Genomic DNA, 20,850 nt, shown 5'->3' with positions numbered 1-20,850 from the left:
ATCAGTGAAACTCATGTTGCTTAGGGGTGTGTTTTTTCACATCCCTGAGTGACAAATTATACCAACAAAAATGGGAGTATAGACATGGCCATAGTTAGCTTATAAGACACTGAACACAGTTTGCCCTGATTTACACTGACTGCTTAGTTGTGGTCAGCAAACAAGTGCATTTAGAATGGAATTTGTTAGAACACTCTAAAGGAAACTTTACTACAACTAAATTCACTATAAATACCTTCCAATGCATACACTAGGTGAGAGCCTTACACCAGCGAAGGGATGAAGCAGTATAACTGGGCCCTAAAAACCCTAGTTCTATCCAGGAGAGGGTTCCTCCAGCACAGGTATTGAGGAGACAGGTGCAGCCCAGGATTGGACAGGGTCAAAGATGGCTTAAAGCAATCTTAACACCCTGCCCCCTACCTCCTTGGGCTGCAAGCTATCTCCTACTCTACTTAGAAGAAAAAGCACAGCATCTCAACAGTTTCTTTTACTTTTACGCAGTCAGGAACAGAACCAGTTCCTGTGCTTTGCTCTGATCAATACACCATATCTCAAAAAGAGGCATCTGATGAATCACACTATCTCAGAAAGATTCGCAGCTCTGGAGTGAATTCCTCATAGAACTGCTTGTTCTTCTCCTAAACCACAGAAACTCTAGATGGGGAAGCGAGTACGTTTTTCTCTTCCAATTTGCGTTGGGACATTTTGCAAAACTTCCTACTAATACTAAAATCAGTTACATTTTACTGGTGGTAGCAAAATTGAGAGTCCTAATGTATAAGGGCTGTCAGCTGCCTCCAACATTTTAAGTACTGTATCAATTAGATTCTCTAGTGTAGGCCAGGCTCAGGTGTGTTTATATGACAAATCAAAATTACATTTCCAGCTGGGAAAGTCTTTCATAGGCTTCCTGATGGCTAAGAGTTTTAAGGTGCATCTGTTTGCTTTGAAATACATGATCTATGCATATGTGGTATTTATACAGTTAATAATATTAATACAATTTGAATTAACTCTAGTAGGAATTATGTGCATTACAGTAATGCACAGAGGCCTCAGTCAGGATCTGGGCCACCTTGTGCTAGGACATGTGCAAGAACATTAACAATATGCTTTCCCATCCCTGATCAGATTAAAAATCTAAGATGACAAGTGACATACAGAAAGAAGAGGAAAATATTGGTTTCTAATATTATAATACACACTTTTCGTATACTTTTATTTTAAATAAAAACACCTCATTATACCATCTATACCTCATTCTATCCTTTCCTGCAGGCTATGGAGCAGTAACGTATAATTGAGGTGATTTTTACTTACATTTAAAAAAATTAAAAAGTATATGTTAATTATATATTGTACAGGGAGGACACATGGTCTGGTGGTTAAAGCATAGGTATATGCAGGTCTGGGTTTTACTCAGTTCTGCCACGGATTTCCTGGGCAATTCCATTTGCACTTGAAAAACTGGCAATTTGTTTTACAGTAACAGCTAGCAATGAGGCTAAGCCACTAGTGTGGTTGTGACTCAAACACACAAGTTTTCATTCACAGTGATAAAAACATCCAAAACCTAGCTAATCTAATAGTTTAGCCCAGGTACACCCGCAGTCCTGGGGGGAGGCAGAGGCAGATAGGAGGTGAGGGCCGGGCCACGACCCCTTCCCCTAACCAGCCCTCCATACAATTTATGAAACCTGATGCAGCCCTCAGGCCAAAAAGTTTGCCCACTCCTGGTTTAGTTATTAAGAGTTTTACATACTTATTAAGAACAGAATAGACTTTTCTAACCATAAAAATCTGAGAACTTCATATAATACTATTAAAAATAAGACAGCACTGCAGAAATGGCAACAATGCAGCCACTTAAACTCATGTAAATCACAATCCATTTTAAAAATCTCAATACTTGTCTTTTGTTTGTTTACAGCCATAAAGCCATAGAATCACTCACTAGCCACAGAATTTATTTCAGTCTTTCAATTTTTTTAAAATGTGTAGCATATGCCCAGGGCAATGAACAGATGGTACATTTGATTAAAAAAGAAAGAAACAGAACCACCACAAACTCTTAAGCCCTATATTTTGCATACACAATTACATGTAGTTATTTTCGACAACAGAAAAGAGAAACTAAAATAATGCCAAGGCAAAAAAAAATCAATAAATGAATGACAGTTATGATACAAATTTACTGTAAATTGTGAAATGTACCATACATTCTTCAACACTCAGGCCCTACCTACACTTCAAAACCAACCATTTGTATCATGCCTGTAGTAGGCCAATGGCTCTCAACTTTTCCAGACTACTGTACCCATTTCAGGAGTCTGATTTGTCTTGTGTAACCTCAAGTGTCACCTCACTTAAAAACTACCTGCTTACAAAATCCTACATAAAAATACAAAAGTGCCACAGCACACTAGTACTGAAAAATTGCTTACTTCCTCATTTTTACTATATAATTATAAAATATATCTATTGGAGTATAAATATTGTACTTACATTTCAGTGTACAGTACATACATAGAGCAGTATAAACAAGTCATTGTCTGTATGAAATTTTAATTTGTACTGACTTTGCTAGTGGTTTTTATGTAGTCTGTTGTAAAACTAGGCAAACATCTAGATGAATTGATGTACCCCCGGGTAGACCTCTGTGTACCCCCAGATGTACACACACTCCTGGAGGAGAACCACTGTTGTAGGCTAATGGTACTATGCTGACTGAGAGGGCATTGATGGGTCTGGAGGGGAGGATGCACGTATCAAAAAGAGCAACTGCAGGCCAGAAAGGAATGGGAAGGCACAGAATCTACATCCAGATGGTCCTGTGCTTCCAGAGACCAAATCCCTTTTCCTTTTGTGGTGGAAAGGTAAAAGAGAGAATTTCCATCCCACCCCACAGAACAATGTGGGAAAAAAGTCAGCAAGGGGAACTGCATGGAATTATCATCCCTGCACCACTCTCCTCTCATGGGATTTTCTACAGGCAGGGACACTCTTTCCCTCGGTAAGAAGACCAGCATACATGGAATGGGGATTACTTGGCCCGACTGCCACATCCTTGTGCCTACTTGCCATCTCACATATCAACATAACCACCTAAACAACAACACAACCAGCAAGTCCAAATACGGATAGCTCCTCACCCCAGCACGTACCCCTTTATCTGCCACCAACACAAACCAACCAAAATCTCCTAGCACAACACAATCCAGGCACAAATCAACACAACTTCACATCACAATACACATTTGTCCACCCTCACTCATACTTACCATAAACTTAAGTGGCAACTCTTTTGCTAGTAAGCATATATTCAGCTACTGTGACAATGCAATAAAAGTCAGTAGAAAAACCACTGTAAGATGCTATAAAATTTAAGGGTGTAGAAAAAAAGGTATATATTATATGAGAAACAGTATGTGACCCTGTAATTAAAAGATTACATGATAACAGTCTCAAAGAGAAAAAGTTGTGTATGCAACCCTAATTTTGGCATGTGTGCTTAACTGTGCAGTCTTAACATTCTCTTTGTGTAGGTTTTTGTATGGAATGTGGTACGATTTGCAAGCAACACTGAGATTGGTTTTGTCTGAGGATATCAAACCTAATATTGATGCTCTGGTTGATGCAAAACGTTGCCAGTTAAGTGGCCAAAAAATGAAATGACTGTCAAAATTAGCATTGACTTTTTGCATTACAGTTTTAGAAAAGTTAATGCATTGACTTTAAATAGCATACTATATTCTTCATTTTTTACGATACGTTTGTATCGTTGTATGAAAAGGTGTCAGTGATGTGGCCCTTGGGCCAATGTACTAATCCTCATGTGGCCCTCGTGGTGATTTGAGTCTGAGATCCCTGGTGAAGAGTCTGTAGACAAATCTATAGTGCTACTTGTATCCTGGTCCAAACTCTAGGGTTTTGTCCAAGAGGCAGAGTGCGCTAGTGGATAAAGCAGTGGGCTGGGACTCAGGAAGTTGTGTTATCTTGCTAGTTCTGCTATTGACCTGCTTTGTGACTTTGGACAAGTCACTCCACCTCTCCATGCTTTGATTCTCTCCCTACTCCCCTTTAATTATTTTGTCTCTTTAGACTGCAAGCTCTTCAGGGCAGACTCTCTCTTACCATGGGCTTGTACACGCTATCTCTTATGTCACTATAACTTATGTCACTCGAGGGTGTGAATAAGTCACTCTCCTGAGTGATGACATAAGTTACACCAACTTACGGCTGATATGGACAGCACTATGTCAGTGGGAGAGATTCTCCTGACATCATAGCTATTGCCTCTCATGGTTTTATTATGCTCTCTCGTCAACACAGAGCGTCTTCACCAGACGCACTACAGCAGCGCAGCTGTATCACTTCTAGTGAAGACTAACCCTATGTGTTTGAGCAGTGACTAATGCAATGGGGTCCTGATCTCACTTTGGCTATGTCTACACTACAGACCATAGAGCAGCACAGATGTACCACTGCAGATGCATCACCGTAAGGTCTCCAGGGTAGCCTAGCCGCTCTATGCCAATGGGAGAGAGCTTTCCCATCCACATAATTAAACCACTCCCTACAAGCGGTGGTAGCTATGTCAGCAGGAGAGCATCTCCCGCTGACAGCGCTGTCCACACAAGCACTTCTGTCAGTGAAATTTATGTCGGTCAGAGGTCTGTTTTTTTCATAGCCCCGACAGAAGTTTTACCAACAAAAGTGCTAGTGTAGACTGGGGTCACGATGTATAAACGAGTATGCAAGTAATTAGAAACTTTTACCATAACAATTAAAACATTTTTTTAAATTAAATGAAAACATGTTTTGTTTAAATTTAAACATTTCCCTATACAATTTGTAACCTAAACATGGCAGCATTGTGCTGATGCATTAATGAATAACACTGATCAGTTTACTTACTTTTCCACTTCACATGACTAATAAATAGCATTATCTAGGAAAAGTGCAGAAATGTTGAAAAATTCAAAAGGAGAAAACCCTCTTAATTTCTTTGAAAAATCAAAACCACTTAATCATACAACTTATGACTGTGCAGCAATGCAAGTCTTTCATAAATTGCAAGACTAAACATGATTTTTTCTATGCCATAACGCCGATATATATGTTGATAATGTGCACACACTTTCTTTACCAGAATTATGTAGGATCAAAGTCCTACTATATAACTAGATATAGAAAAAGCTCTATTTAAAGCCTACCCTGGGTAAGGGAAAAATATAGTTCCCAGGCATTAGGCATTTAACTGACAGGAACACAACACATGTCATTTTCCCTAGTTTAACTGGTTCTTTCCTTTGCTACTATTAATTTCATAATTAGGTCACAAGCCTTCAAATATTTATGCACATGCTTAACTTTACTCACTCAAACTGTCCAGCTGAAATAAAATTAACGGTACTATTCACATGCTTAGAGTTGAACATACGTGTACATTTCTGCAGGACTGGGTCGTTAGTTTTGATAAGAAAGCATGAGAAAGCACTGGCTCCAGACTATCCTATGGTTTTTTTAATGTTCCATGTTTGAAGGGGTGTTTGCTTTCCACTGTTTCTCAATAGTTGTACATTAGCCAAATGGACTTTCCAGAAAATGAAACTTCTCAGCACACAACAGAAGAAGCCTCCTCTCCCCTCATGAGGAACAGGAAATGAATTTGCCTCTCATCTGATTTTGTATGAGGAGCAAGACTAAAAACATAACGGGACTGTGGCCCTGTCTGGATCTGGAGATAGGTTGTGTTTTGACATGTTTGCTGGTTGTGGCTAACACTAGACTCCCTTAAAGGCTGACCAGGGCCGGGGAAGAGGTTTTTAACCACGACTGACAGTATCTGCTGCAATGGTCGGGCTAGTTAATATGTTTTCGCTCCCACGTTTCAAACCGTGGCCTACGTTTCTAGCGCAGACAACAGCTATGTTCATGGCAGGCCAAGAGTGTCCCAGAGCAGCTACCCCCGCGGGCCTGCAGTGCCCAACGCAGCACCCCGGCAGCGGGAAATATGCAAGCGGTAGGGTGAACTCCTCCCCTCTATAGACTTACAATGCACCGGGGGGGGGGCCGCCCCTCGAGCTCGGGGCCGCAGCTAGCCCGCAAACCCAGCAGCGTGGGCTGCGCTTCCTCCCGCAGGGGGTGTCGCCCCCCCGCTCGCCCGCCCTGAGGGGGACAACGGCCGGGCTCGAAGCGGCCCTGCACGCTGAGGGAGGCGGGGGGCTGACAGGCGCAGGAGGGGACCTTACCGGCTGCTCCGGAGGCGGTGGCGAGGAGGCCGAGCAGGCAGAGCAGCGCGGGGAAAGGGGGCTCCATAGCCCCGGCTCACTCTCGGAAAGCTGCGCCCGCAGGGGGGAGCAGCGCCCTGGCCGGCCGGACACCACCCACTCCGGGGGCAGCCCGGGGCCGGGAGCGCGGCCCCCGAAGGCTGCCCAGCCCCTGCAGGCTGGGCTGGGCTGGGCTGGGCTAACGCGCCGCTCCCAACAGGGCTGGCTCCGGCGCGGGGCCCACGCGACATCTGCTGGGCATGACCGGGGCCAGGCGTCCGGGGGTGCAGGCGAGTCAGGCCGTGGAAACACACCCAGCCCCAGGGGACTGGGCTGTCCAGGGCCAACTCTGCCTTCAGCAGTGGGGGAGCGAGCGCGCCCGGCCTACCGACCGGTTCGTATTAGCCGCCAGAAACACTGCAGCGCACGATGCAACTATACTAACAGGAGAAATCTTCCCGCATCCCCCACTAGTGTAAGACGTGCTGGCCTCCAGCTCCCCCCCTCGCTTTTAGATGGCTCCTCTAAACTCCTGGCCTCAGCACTTCTGTCAGCTCGTCTCCACGTGGAGCTAGCTTGGAATAGGCTCTGAGTACAAAAGTTTGAGAACTCAAGAGTATTGGATTGTGCTGGTAACTTGCCTGCGAACTGCCATGGAGAAGCCTGGCCTAGTTGTCTGTGTTTATCAATTGGCTCTATTCAGTGGTGGTGGTGACCTTTGGGTTATATTGTTTGCATTTTATTTTCAGAACGAGAAAAACTGGCAACACAGGTGTGGGGAGGGAAGCAATAACAGTAGCCACTGAAGTCAGTAGGCTACTGACTTCTGCCGGGTGCCACAGATCTAGAAACTTTGATAGCCTTGATCCATGTCATGTGACTGAAGCTGGGTAACAAAGATCAATCTTTTACACACACTCCTGTCTCACCTTTTATTACACAGATACTGAGCAAACACAGATGTAGCCCCTCCCCAAGGAATCTAAACTACACTTGACACTAATAATACAGATGCATATAATAGTCTGAGGCCCATGACTGAGCTCCCAGTGTGAGGTGAAGTACATGGGCTTTTTAAAAAGCCCATTTTCTCATGCTTGTTCTTTAGCATTTTAGAATAACTTAACATTTATAATATACCCAGTGAACTTCACCCACAAATACTATTACATTAAGATAAAATAACCCCATCTCAATTATTAAGCACCAGGGAAGAAGCTCTGCCCTGCATTTAATCAGGCTGCACCATTATAGGACCTTTTGTCTCCCTTCCTAACCAACAAACAAAAAAATCTGCAGTCCTTAGGTAAAAGCTCCTGCTAGAGTCAATGGGAGATTTATATCAGTATGAACTGCAGAATTTGGCCCAGAAACATTTAAGAGGTCATTTTAGGCAGGAGAGAATTCATAGTAAATCTTAAAAAGGCAAGATGGTATGTAAATTTTATAACTGATGTGTTTCATTATACATCAGACCAAAAGTATCTTGGGACTGGAAGATAGGGAAGTACCCATCAGGTGTAGTCATCTATTTTCAGGGGAATTCCCTTGGGGGCTCTTACTGCAACTATAGAGGTTGTTACATGGGCAGAAAGGAGCCCTGGGACACCAGTGAATCAGACCTTAACATGCATTAAATGCTTTAAATTGGCCACATTTCTCTTTAATTATTGCCAGCTCCTTGCAACAGAAGCCTAGTAGTCATTAGGAGTTTTCTTGTATTCCACAGCAACGTTTTTCTCCATTATAAAAGAATTTAACACCACCAATTTATCCAAGTTTCTACTAACTCCCTTAACATTAGTTACTACTTTATTGTAGAAACATGATTGTGCTAAGTATTGTACAGACATTCAGCATTGTTAATTTTTCTCCACAGAAAACAAAAATATTAGGCTGACTTTTTATAAATTTTATTCTTTCAAGAGTTAAGAGCATGTTTGCATATTATCCTCACTGTACACTTCAATCCAGAAAGTGGGCTGTTCATTTATGTTAAGACAGTTGTGCTCACTGAAATAAAAAGCTACCCAAGATTCCATTTACTGGTATATTGTAAAAAACATTGGAAGTGTGCCTTACAAAATTATTTACATAATTCACAACAATACACAAACACTTTATAAAAACACTATCCTTTTATTGTATATTCATGTGTCTTGAAATCATAATTTAGTTATCTTGGTAATAACATTAAAAATATACTTTCTATCTGTAAATTCACATCCAGGCAAGCCCATAAGTGCAAATAGTCAAAAAACTAGCAAGGCTGAACACACATGTATCTAATTTATATTTGTACAAAAATACCCTGACCTGTACTTTTGTTAGGAAAGGACACAACCATATACAACTTTATTTAATGCAGTACAAAACTTCTCTAAATCTACTAATTTAGACCTCTTCCAGCAAAACATTTAAGTATTTATGTTAACTTAAAATAATGCACCTTTAAGTGCTTTGCTGGATCATGGCCATGCTCCCTATTGCTTTATTGATAATATTTTTATCACATTTGTTGGAAATTTGTCATTAAATACACAGTAGAGGCAAGAACTGTGTTCTCATGTGTTTGTACAACACTTACCATGTAAGACCCCACTCTGCTTGGTGCTACTGTAATATAAGTGTTTCATAATTATAATAAAATAAAGGATCACAAGAACCAGACTGTTGTAAAAGCAATATGTGAAGCACAGCAACAAGGTTAAATAATCACATTTTACCTAAAATTTACTCCAAGGTATTGCAGCCAATTTCAATAGTTTTTTGCATGAATTGCTACAAGGCCAATTTCTTTCTTACTCTTGTTTCTTAGTTATGGCCAGGTATCAAAAGGACGACGTGCTTACTTTTTCTCCAGTCAGAGAACTAATACAGAACTATTTTCTTTAGTGTGCTTGTCTGGTACCTATTCTTTTTTATGGGTGCTAAAACCATCTACAAGAATCTTGCTCGAAAGATACTGTACTGTCCAAGTATCATTTAAAAAAAGACTGCATATCCAGAATAGTGCAACAAGCACAAAGGGGAGTGTTTCATCAGCAACAGAAAGAGAGGCTCACAGGTCTGGCCTGTCACCCTTAAAAATCTCTCTTAAAAAAAAAAAAAAGTATTCTCAGCATATTTGGCCAAATATACTCCTGATGGAATACCACTCAATGGAATTACACCAGGAATGAATTTGGTCTTTTGTGTACAGTGTGGTTTTTTTACTTAAATAGTATGTATTCCTTCAAAACAGTAAACAGATCTGATCTGAAAAAGGACAGTGTGCATTAAGAAACATTTTTCTTACAATTATTATTCCACTTTCACACAGTGACTTACTATAATGGTTTAATCAAGTAATATATACTTCAAAAAACCCTTCACTCTTGTAGCCTTTTTGGAGTACATAGGAAAGGCAACTGACACAGCATGTAAAAAAAATCAAGTTTATCTCGCATGTAAATAGATCAAGAATTTGTAGCACGTATGCACACAACTTGAGTTGCGAAACATTCCCTCCCACTCACTACCTAGGACATATTTTCATCTCACCTCTGAAACTTATTATAGAGGAAATACCTTATTTGTTATCAAGTTGTATGTTTAATCATAGCACAAGTGACTTAGGATACTATTCAGACCAAATACAGTGTTTATCCTTTTGTATTATGTGATCAGAACAGCTGTGCTAGATCACTTTGTATTTTAAGTCTAAACTTTCCCCCATTACTCCAGAGTCTCTGTCATAGCACCCTCTGCTGCCCTGACTTTTCTCCCACTTTTACACACCACCCACTCCAAGTAATATCTCATTCCAACTATCCTTGAAAAACAAGCATTTGCTTAGGAAATAGTCAATGAAGCTCCTTAAATTGGCTGGCAGGACTGTGGTTCATCAACTGTATGGATTTCCTCATTACAGAACCAGGAATACTGGCTCTGAACAGAGTGCAACAGACTAGGAAATGAACTATGAGTCTTTCCCATGTGTTAGTGCAGGACATCATCATTCAGATCTAATTCTATACCAACTTTAAAAACATAGGATGGATTTTGGAAGATTTAAAGGTTATTCTCTAAATACTAGTTTAAAGACTAGTCTTCCTTTTCTATTGCCTCCTCATTCCCAGAAACTGATTTTCAGCATGCCTGCTATGGGGTACTTGCAGCACCACATATAAGAGCCTATGAAAAGAAGACTGAAAATTCTTAAAAGGGACAGTCTCCTTACAGTGAAAAATACACCATTCTTTGAACTGCTTTTAGACGGTCACAGAGTGTTTACATAAGGTTTGAATTTTGCTCATGTTTGTATTTGAGCCTTAATCCCAGTTGTGCTGATATCAGTAGAATCTTGGGAGGTCATGCCTATTCATGTATGAGCCTGCAACAGGCTCAGACTTAAATGTTACCTGTTTTTTTTAATAGGAATATTTCCTTATTGATAGAATCCCAGAGTGAAAGAGCATACTCTATGTCATGATTCTAGCTCTGAAGGGCACCTGAACAATAATTAGGAAACAGTGATGATCGCTTGTTGGTGACCTCTGAGAAAAAAACAACAATGTTCAGATATAATTTTTTTCTCTCTTGCACTCAATGGATCATAATAAGCATACCAAATGTTAAGATTCTACCTCAGTGAGAACAGAAAATATCAGTGGTTAAAAGCCCTTCTGTATTATATCACAGTTGATAATTAATGAGTTATTACAAAAGTGGTTATTCCAAATATCATTTATCTGGTATTTATCATTGTATTTTGTGCTAGTTGTTGCAGGATGACCCAATGCTAGGAACAGGGAATGTACTGTACCTCAAAATGTATGTCTTTTGACACCAACGGTTTAATCGATAATTGCCTGTTAAAAGCTAGATATTTAATTTAAAGTTTGTTTGATTTGCAGTTTTTAAATGTCTATTCCTCACCTGCAATTCCCCAAAAACACTTTACCAAAAGAAAAAAAAAAGATAATATAGGCAAAGATTTTAGAGGCAGTACCCAGATTTAATATGGAATCACAGAGCTATAGAGGCTCAGGGAACTTCTACCTTGTGCAAGATTTACAGCTAAGGCCAAATTCAGTTAACTCCCACTGACTTAAAATTGCACACATTATAGGGCAGAATTTAGCCATTAGTTAATCTTTTTACTTGTTTTTCAGAAGGAGCTAATAAAGTGTCAAGTAGCCCATTCCCCATAGCTTCACACAGTAGAATCTGTAATAAAACAATTAGCAAAAACAATTTCTCAGTAACCATCTTTGGTAAACATGCTATCAGTCTCATCTTCATTCATCCCTCGTTCGTAGCGTACTGCAAAGAAGCCACCCCACTGAAGCCGTTTCTTTTTGTAGAGATACCAAATTAATCCAGCAACCAAGACTAGGATAATTAACAGAGCAAATGTTATAGCCACTCCAGTATGATTAGTGCCTGTAAAAGAGAAATGAAAATAGTTAATCAGTGTTTTTGACTGAAAAATATTTGTTATACAGGAAAGTTTTATACTAATATGTATACAGTTACTATAAAGTCATTTTATTGAAGTTCAGGAACTCTATTTTAAGTCTTACAGACAGACACACACTAATATTTTCCACACCATCAATTCAAAAGCCAGTTTCCTATAAGTGCCAAATATTATAGCTGAGCACAAGCTCCACTATGATTAAGGCTAGGAAGCCCTTTCTGTTTAAAGCTGGACTGTTCTGATTGTGCTACAATCCGTCTGGTTACTTGGATTGCCTTGATATTTGGTTTGCCTCATGGAGATTCAGAATAGGGTCAGTGATCTATATTTGGGATACAGTTCCCCAGAAAACCAAAACAAAAAACCACCCCAAACAGCTTTTCTTAAATTAAAGGTGACCTATTCTGGCAATACTTTTTTGCATATACTTGGGAAGCGACTGCTGAATTTCACAAGTGTGGTAGTCTATCAGGAGAGTATGTTAAGTGTTTGAGTGCAGGGCAGGTGCAGATAGCTCCTTTCCTTTACAGTGAAAAGACAGAGTGAGTATGTGTAGTATGGGTGTTTTGGGAGCACTGCTCAAAGAGGCCAGAGTTAAGGTTATATGTGGGTGTACCTTAACTCTGTATTTCCTGATTTTCTGAAGTCTGAACTTGACATTCTGAAATGGCACAAGCTATTGCTGGACAATATTAACTCTGTATTAACAAAGTTTTCTGCTATTTAATCTAGTAGCTAATTTTGAATCACTTTGCTGATATTTCTTAATCTATTAAGAAATTATTTGCATTTAAATCAATGTGGAATTGCACTCAATATAACTGAGTGTACTTTGGGTCCTCTGACATGAACATTTTTTGAAAAATAGAAGTAGCAGCAAATTTTGAAGTGGAGACACACCTTAAAGGTCTACACTGAAGCATAAAAATGGTGACAAAATTCCAAGCCTGTAGTTGTGGGTTCTGTGCTTCCGGGCAGATTTAATGGCCTCCGAAGCTTGCTAAGGCCCTCAATGTGACCTCCCTTTCTTTGTGTAGTGGCAAAGGTCACAGCTTTATTGAGCGATTTTCATCACAGGCCAGTACAGAAAGGTGGAGTGGGGAATACTCTCCCCCCCCGTCTTTGTTGCTCCTCAGAGCTCAGTAGGTGCAATCCTGCCTAGACCTAGGCCTGCTTCCCCCTCAGGGGGTGCTGTAGAGCAAGGGGGTGGGTGGGGAACCCCAGGCCCACCCTCTACTCTGGGTTCTAGCTCAGGGACCTTAATAGGAGCAGCTGTTGGCAGCTTCCCCTTCACCACTGGTGCTGTTTTGATTCCCTGGTCCACTTCCCCATGGTCTCCTTTTCCTAGCTGCACTCTTATCTTAGGATTCAGCAATGCTTCCTCTCCTCCAGCTCCTTCCACCTGAGCTCTCTTGAGAGAACTGGAAGGAGAGCTTTTAAGCACTGTGAGTGGGACCTAAATTAGTTCCAGCTGTCTCCATTAGCCTAATGGTCTTAACTGACCCTTTGCTAGTTAACTGGAGTCAGATGCCTGCATTAGCCTAACCATAGACGCCAACTCTGTGGGTGCTCCGGGGCTGGAGCACCCACAGGGAAAAATTGATGGGTGCTTAGCACCCAGCAGCAGCTCCCCGACCTCCTCCCGAGTGCACTGTGTGCCCGCCTTTTCCCCCTAGCTCCCAGCGCTTGCGCTGAATAAAGGGAGGGGGGAGGAGGGAGAACGTGGCACACTCGGGGAAGAGGTGGGTACAGGGGAGGATTTGGAGAAGGCGTCCAATAGGAGCAGGGAGGGGACGGAGTTGGGGTGGGGACTTTGGGTATGGGGTTGGAATGCGGGTGGGGAAAGGGCCGGGGGGTGGGAGCGGGATACAAGCACCCACTGGTGCCGGGGAAAGTTGGTGCCTATGAGCCTAACTACCTTAATTGGCATCAGGGGTCTTGATTGTCCTGGAGTAGCCTTTGTTTGGCTACCCAGGGAACAGGGACATGCTCATCCTGAGGCTGATATATTTGCCTTCCACAACTCTTTTATAGTTGTCTGGTCTGAATCCGTCATAAAACCTATCATTGTTAATGTTGGTTTTCCTCACTGTTTAAATGTACTTTGTGCCTCAGTGCATAGTTAATTCTGTCCCTGAGCTTCCTAGAAGCAGGAGGAAACCCATTTCTGAGGCAGGGTCAGAGAAGATCTTGTAGCTCTATTCCTTAAGAACATGAACAGGAACATTAGCTTCCCATTGTTCCTCCCTCTCAACTTCCATCAAGGTGTAGGCAAAATCTGAAAGATTCCACTGCTTCCAAGGACCCTTTCTGACCCAAGAAACTGATTTCTATTCTAAAAGGAGTGAAATGTGAAGTAGCAGTATGGGAACTGGATCCTTTCCCCATCCACCAGGCAAGTAAAGTTATACCAGCAAACCTTTAAGAGTAAACAAGACCTTAATCTAGTGTAGTTTGTCTACCTGCAAGAATGGATAAACCTGCACATGGGACTCACAGCAAGAATTACTTTAGCTCCTCAATGGAAAAAGTGTAGTGCCGCATCCTATACAGAAATAGCTAGAAAAGACAGGTATTTTAGTAAGGGGGAAACTTGCTACTATGAAGAAAACTTACAGAGATTATTCTATGACATGGACACACATTCTAGATTTTGCTGAAATCTATGTAGCTGTCATGTTAACACTGCATACACAGATGAAGCCACTAAGATGATCTCTCAGTGACTAGGTGGTGACACCCTCAACTTTTCCCTGGCATGCTACATACATGCACCTGCTGCCCATAGGACCAGCCCCAGTACTAAAACCATGAATTCCTGTCTCTCCATATGAGGTCCACTGGTGGGGCAAGAAAGAAGACAAATACTTGTATACTGTAGCCCCCATATTTATTTCTGTTGTAGCTGTTAATAAACTTGGGAAAACACACTTCTGTCCTACTGCAGACTGGATATTAGGGAATGCAGACTGATGGTATACATTTGGTACATGCCAGCAGAAGAATTTTGGAACTAGCAAATTTTGGAATTTTGCAACTAGGAAAAGACTCAAAAACTAACAGCAATTTTTTTGTAAATACACCAGAAGCAGGAAGCTTGCCAAGCAATCAGTGGGGCCACTGGACTATGGAGGTTCAAAGGAGCATTCAAGGAAGATAAAGTCATTGTGAAGAAGCTAAATGAATTGTCTGCATCGTTCCTCACTGCAGAGGATGTGAGAGAGATTCCCACACCTGAATCATTCTTTTTCATGACAAATCTGAGGAACTGTCCCAGACTGAGGTGTCAATAGAGGAGATTTTAGAACTGATTGGTAAATTAAACAGTAATAAGTCACCAGGACCAGATGGTATTCACCCAAGAGTTCTGAAGGAACTCAAATATGAAATTGCAGAACTATTAAGTTTGGTATGTAACCTATCACTTAACTCAGCTTCTGTACCAGATGACTGGAGGATAGTTAATGTGACACCAATTTTTTAAAAAGGCTCCAGAGGCGATCCTGGCAATTACAGGTCAGTAAACCTAACTTCAGTACCAGAAAAACTGGTTAAAACTGTAGTAAATAACAGAAGTATGAGACACATAGATGAACTCGATCTGCTGTGGAGGAACCAGCATGGCTTTTTTAAAGGGAAATCATGCCTCACCAATCTATTAGAATTCTCTGAGGGGGTCAACAAACATGTGGACAAGTGTGATCCAGAGGATATAGCGGACTTTCAGAAAGCCTTTGACAAGGTCCCTGACCAAAGGGTCTAAAGCAAAGTAAGCAGTCAGGAGATAAGAGGGAGGGTCCTTTCATGAATCAGTAGCTGGTTAAAAGACAGAAAACAAAGGGTAGGAATAAGTGGTCAATTTTCAGAATAGAGAGGTAAACTGCAGGATCCCTAAGGGATCTGGACTGGGACCAGTGCTGTTCAACATATTCATAAATGATCCCGAAAAAGGGTAAATAGTGAGGAGGCAAAATTTGCAGACAATACAAAGGTACTCAGGATAGTTAAGGCCAAAGCCGATTGCAAGGAGTTACAAAAGAATCTCACAAAGCTGGGTGACTGGGCAACAAAATGGCAGACAAAATGTTGATAAATGCAAAGTAATGCACAATGGAAAACATAATCCCCATTATACATACAAAATGATGGGATCTAAATTGATTGTTATTATTCAAGAAAGAGAATTTGGAGTCATTGTGGATAGTGCAGCAGCAGTCAAAAAAGCTAACAAAATGTTAGGAATGGAATAGATAATAAAACAGTGAATATCATAATGCCACTGTATAAATCCATGGTATGCCTACACCTTGAATACTGTGTGTAGTTCTGGTTGCCCTATCTCAAAAAAGGTATATTAGAACTGGAAAAGATACAGAGAAGGGCAACAAAAATGATTAAGGGTGTGGAACAGCTTCCATATGAGGAGAGATTAAAAAAACTGGGATTGTTCAGCTTGGAGAATAGATGACCAAGGGGCGATATGATAGAGGTCTATAAAACCATGAACAGTGTGTAGAAAGTGAATAAGGAATTATTATTCCTTCAAATAACAGAAGAACCAGGGGTCACTCAATGAAATTAATAGGCAGCAGATTTAAAACAAACAAAAGGAAGTTCTTCTTCACATAATGCACAGTCAACCTGTGGAACTCATTGCCAGGGGGATGTTGTGAAGGCCAAAACTATAACTGGATTAAAAAAAGAATTAGATAAGTTCATGGAGGATAGATCCATCATTGGCTATTAGTCAAGATGGTCAGGGATGCAGCCCCATGCTCTGGCTGTCGCTAGTCTCTAACTGCCAGAATAGATGATAGGATGGATCACTTGACAGTTGCCCTGTTCTGTTCATTCCCTTTGAAAGCATTTGGCAGTGGCGACTGTCGGAAGATGAGATACTGGGCTAGATGAACCATTGGTCTGACTCAGTATGGCCATTCTTATAATGAAGGCCTCTAACTATTTATTGAAAGTGACAAAGAGTCCTGTGACACCTTATAGACTAACAGACGTATTGGAGTATAAGCCTTCCTGGGTGAATACTCACTTTGTCAGATGCAGTATTCACCCATGAAAGCTCATGCTCTAATACGTCTATTAGTCTATAAGGTGACACAGGACTCTTTGTCGCTTTTTACAGATCCAGACTAACACAGCTTCCCCTCTGATACTTAACTATTTATTAATATCTATCTATGCATTTCTAGTGTGCCCATCAACACGACATATCCCATGCACAGAAATGCAACAACCAGGTATTGAACATACAAAGATTAAAGCAGAAATTAGCTGCTGTACAAAAACAAAAGCAGCCTAAAAATAAACAGGATAAATGAATCTATGCACCATTTAAGTTCCACTTAAGTCACAGGTCTTCTGGAGTGAATTTCATCTGAGTGATCTGTACACAGACCTTGCCTGACATAAAAATCCTTTAGTGTAACAATAAAAAAAAAAGTAAATTGTATATTAAACACAAGAAAGACATACCTAGAGGAGCTTTACAAACAACTCTGCCTTTACTATGACTGCAGTCAACTTCAGACCATGATCCATTTGTGGATAGGATAACACTGCATTTACCATTGACTTTTGAAGTTCCGTTTGCCCAATTGGCATATTTAACCGCTGAACCATCAAGCCAGTTCAAGAACTTAGCTGTAGGGAAAGATCACAAATACTGCTTTGATAAATCACCATAAAAATTTGCAATATTGCAACATAATGTGAAAATCGCCATTTATTTATTTCATCTCATTTCTAAAAAACAACTGTAGGTGCCCATCCAGTGAGATGGGTGCCTATTGCATAAATAACAAATGACAACATAAACTGCCCATAAAGATAAATATATCCACCTCAGTGCACCCTTCCTGAGAGAGACAAGCTTTGCAGCATGCCCAGGTTAACAAATCTGGGATCTGGCAGACTAAGAGTTGGGAGTGAAGTAAGTTCAATTACTGAGCAACCTGCATAGAAAATGCCCTGTCACCACCTCAGTCTCATCTATATTGAAGGAGTTCCAGCTCAAGTGCCTCTGCTCATCCTAAATGTGGCACAGGGAGACAGGATACCTCAGGTAACCAGGTCTCAAATCATTTCGGGCTTAAAGTCCACCTAGAATCTTATTGGAACCCAGTGTAGACCATGGTGTACTGGGCTAATGTGCTCCCAATGTGCGACTCCACTTAGTAAGAGCACTACAGCATTCCAGCAGTAGATTCAGCTTCTAAATTGTCCCCATGTGTAGCCCCATGTAGGGTGCATTACAGTAATCTAGTCTTGAAGTGATAAAAGTATGGATAATTCTGACAAGGTTCGCATTGGAGAGAAAGGTTTATATTTGTCTTGCCAGGTGCAGATGGAAAATACTTTGTCGCAGCTGCTACCTGGGCATCTAAGACTGGCCCAGAATCTAATACCATCTCCAATTTTCATACTGTTTTACAAATGGTAGTTGCATGCCCATATAAGTTCCACTTACTCTTCTGTCTGCTTCCACCAATCCACCATTATCTCAGTTTTGCCTGGATTAAATCACAGCCAACTAGTTCTCATCAAAACCCCAAACTCCTGTACAATATCCCTTTGTTGATTATCTAATTTTCATTCAAAAACCACAAAAATAAAAATGATTCTGTGAAACTTGTAAAATAAATATTTCAGAATAATTTTAAAAAACCAACAAAAAACACCTCTCCCCATATACCTTTTCTAACTCATGTGTCTTAATCTAGCAGCTAAATGTTTGAATTTAAACCACTGAATATATGAGAAAATAATTCTAAATCACAAATCAAGAAACATTAGGAACTGACACAAACTGGGAAGAGGTAGAAGTTACTATACCGTATAAATTAATGCTAACAAATTGCATAGCAAGGGCAGTTAACTTTTCAAATTCTAAATATTTTTATATTATGTTCATTCATTTTTATTTAACATATAAGATATATACACACACATAGTTAGTAGTTACTTCTTACCCTTGAAGTTCTGAGACAATCCAAGCCACACTCTTCTGGTGATGAGGTCATTTTGCCTTATGTGCTTGCTGACAAATGTATTCTCTTCGGCATCCTTTATAGTCAATAGAGTTGCAGAAGGATCTAAGCAAAGAGTTTAGTGGTCAGTACAGAAAGAAATTTTAGAGGTTTCCCTCATAGTCTTTTTAAATTAAATGGATTTTCTAAAAATTCAAAAGGGATCATTTAAGGCACAGAAACGAGAAAGAACATTTGCTAATTTGGACTCCTAAAATTTTGCGATATGTAATCTGCAGAGGAAAAACACAGATTAAGAGAACAGTGCACTGTCACGAGCAGCCTCAGATCAAAGTTAACTTCTTGTTGTATCATCTGGGAAGGTGATGCAAAATAAAATAAAGACAATTCTCCTGCAAGTCTGGAAAGATGTTAAATGATACTGTATGGAAGCAGAAGCACTGATCCTGTCAGGTGCTAAGCATCTTCTGTAAACCCCCTTGATTCCTATTAACCTAATAGAGGCTCAGCACCTTGAATCAGGGCAATTTTCTGTATTTAAATAACAATCATATATTGATATACGTCACTGCACTTAATGTGCAATGGCAAGGAAGGGGTGCACTGGGGGCGGGGAGAGCAGGAGGCATGCTTCAATGCACCGGATCCTCTGCTGGCATAAAGGACTTTCTGCCAACAGCATAAGTTAAAGAAGGACTATTCTTGCTCTAACACACGCTGGGTCCAAGTGGCCCTGAACTGGGTGTCACACCTGGTAATGGGAATACCTGCTTCTTTTATTTCAGTTTATTTTACACAGCTTAATTAACCTTAAATCGTAAAAAAAAATGACATAGCTAAAATTATGACAATTCAAACATCCTAAAATTGTGAAGGGAGCAAAAGATTCTGTACATGAGGAATTGCATGCTGCTTATATTATCTGTCACAAAACAATCCCCAGTATTTACTAAAGAAAAAAAAAAAGCTCTTCTTTTAGCACAAAAATTGGCCTTTCAGCTTCTGTGTGCGTCATTAAGTTTAAAGTATGAAGTGTCTACTTTCAAATCCTACGTGGGATTTCTCTGCATTCATCCTATGCCCAGGGCTATAATAAGAATGACTTTGTAACAATACAGGCTTCAATTTGTATAAAGTGGTTTGTGTAAAATAAAAAGGTTTTCCCTTGAAAATCAGCCTTGATCTTCTGAATCCTTTATCAATGGTTACAAATGAGGTATCACTTTTTGTACATTCATGTTCCAGATAAGTAATCAAAACACTGCACAACTTTACCAAAAATATTAATCAAATGCTCCAGAAATCATTAGATAAAACCAGCCATTAGACATATTCCCAAATCAAAGAAACATAAAGCATAAGTTTTGCCAGTGTGTTTTTTCTAATCCTCCCTTAATGAGGAGCTAGTTACAAGATATAACACATTATAAATAAAACCAAACATACCCAGCTTCTGGCAGACTCTTTTAGCCTCTTCTGCAGTATATACTGAAAAATTGTATAATGCCATGTCAAATGCATAGCAATGATCTTTATACTGCAACCACTGCGATGTTCTAGTACCCTGTGGACACCTGGAGGAGCCTTTGGTTTGCTGTGGCTGTAGTTGTCTCTCTGTAAAAATATAAAAAAAACTTTGTATTATGCAAATTAAAAGAGGCTCTGCAGACTCAAATCACTCTGGGGTAGGGATGCTATATACAAAAATTCACACACATGCTGGAAACGGTCTGACTAACCGACAAAATTAATTTATATCCCATTTAGCTTGCTTCTTGAAATATAGTAGATTCATTCATTATCAGCCAATGATTACAGGAAAAGTTCCAGATATTCTGGGACTTTCACCTTCCCTTTAGTGGGGGAACCGCTCATTCTTACTGGATTTCAAGCATTCAAATGGCCTTGAAATACGGTATGCTCATTCACTGTGCACCTCTGATTTAAGAGCTGACATTTATACCATAGGTCACAAAGAGGTAATCAGTCTAACAATTTATACAAATTATATTAATTTATATTTATATTAATTTAATTATATTAATTTATTCCATGAAACATTGGGTCATGTTGAAAGTGATCCCTCTAATTTGAAGAAACTAAAATA

The 20,850-nt window shown here is 40.2% G+C and overlaps 2 protein-coding genes across 3 annotated transcripts in view; both read right to left on the bottom strand.

The window, feature by feature from the left end:
• CD302 (CD302 molecule) overlaps positions 1–6,474 on the bottom strand; it is a 38,801-nt gene extending 32,327 nt beyond the window's left edge. Inside the window, exon 1 of one of the 2 annotated variants that reach the window (XM_050969358.1) lies at positions 6,258–6,474. In XM_050969358.1, the coding sequence (XP_050825315.1) occupies positions 6,258–6,324 (67 nt within the window). In that variant the 5' untranslated portion in view covers positions 6,325–6,474. The remainder of the gene's footprint in view (positions 1–6,257) is intronic. The other variant, XM_050969357.1, reaches the window with a different exon arrangement.
• Positions 6,475–10,839: 4,365 nt separating this feature from the next.
• The window catches only part of LY75 (lymphocyte antigen 75), a 69,456-nt gene continuing 59,445 nt past the window's right edge, over positions 10,840–20,850 (bottom strand). The window contains exons 32-35 of the mRNA XM_050969168.1: positions 20,190–20,357; positions 18,726–18,848; positions 17,230–17,397; positions 10,840–11,702 (exon numbers count right to left, since the gene is read on the bottom strand). Of these exons, the coding sequence (XP_050825125.1) occupies positions 11,518–11,702; positions 17,230–17,397; positions 18,726–18,848; positions 20,190–20,357 (644 nt within the window). The 3' untranslated portion in view covers positions 10,840–11,517. The remainder of the gene's footprint in view (positions 11,703–17,229; positions 17,398–18,725; positions 18,849–20,189; positions 20,358–20,850) is intronic.

The sequence above is a fragment of the Gopherus flavomarginatus genome, chromosome 10 (genome assembly GCF_025201925.1).
Source record: "Gopherus flavomarginatus isolate rGopFla2 chromosome 10, rGopFla2.mat.asm, whole genome shotgun sequence".
NCBI classification, from domain to species: domain Eukaryota; kingdom Metazoa; phylum Chordata; order Testudines; family Testudinidae; genus Gopherus; species Gopherus flavomarginatus.
Note: the sequence above shows the minus strand (reverse complement) of the source record. Positions and strands in the feature narration are given on the sequence as shown.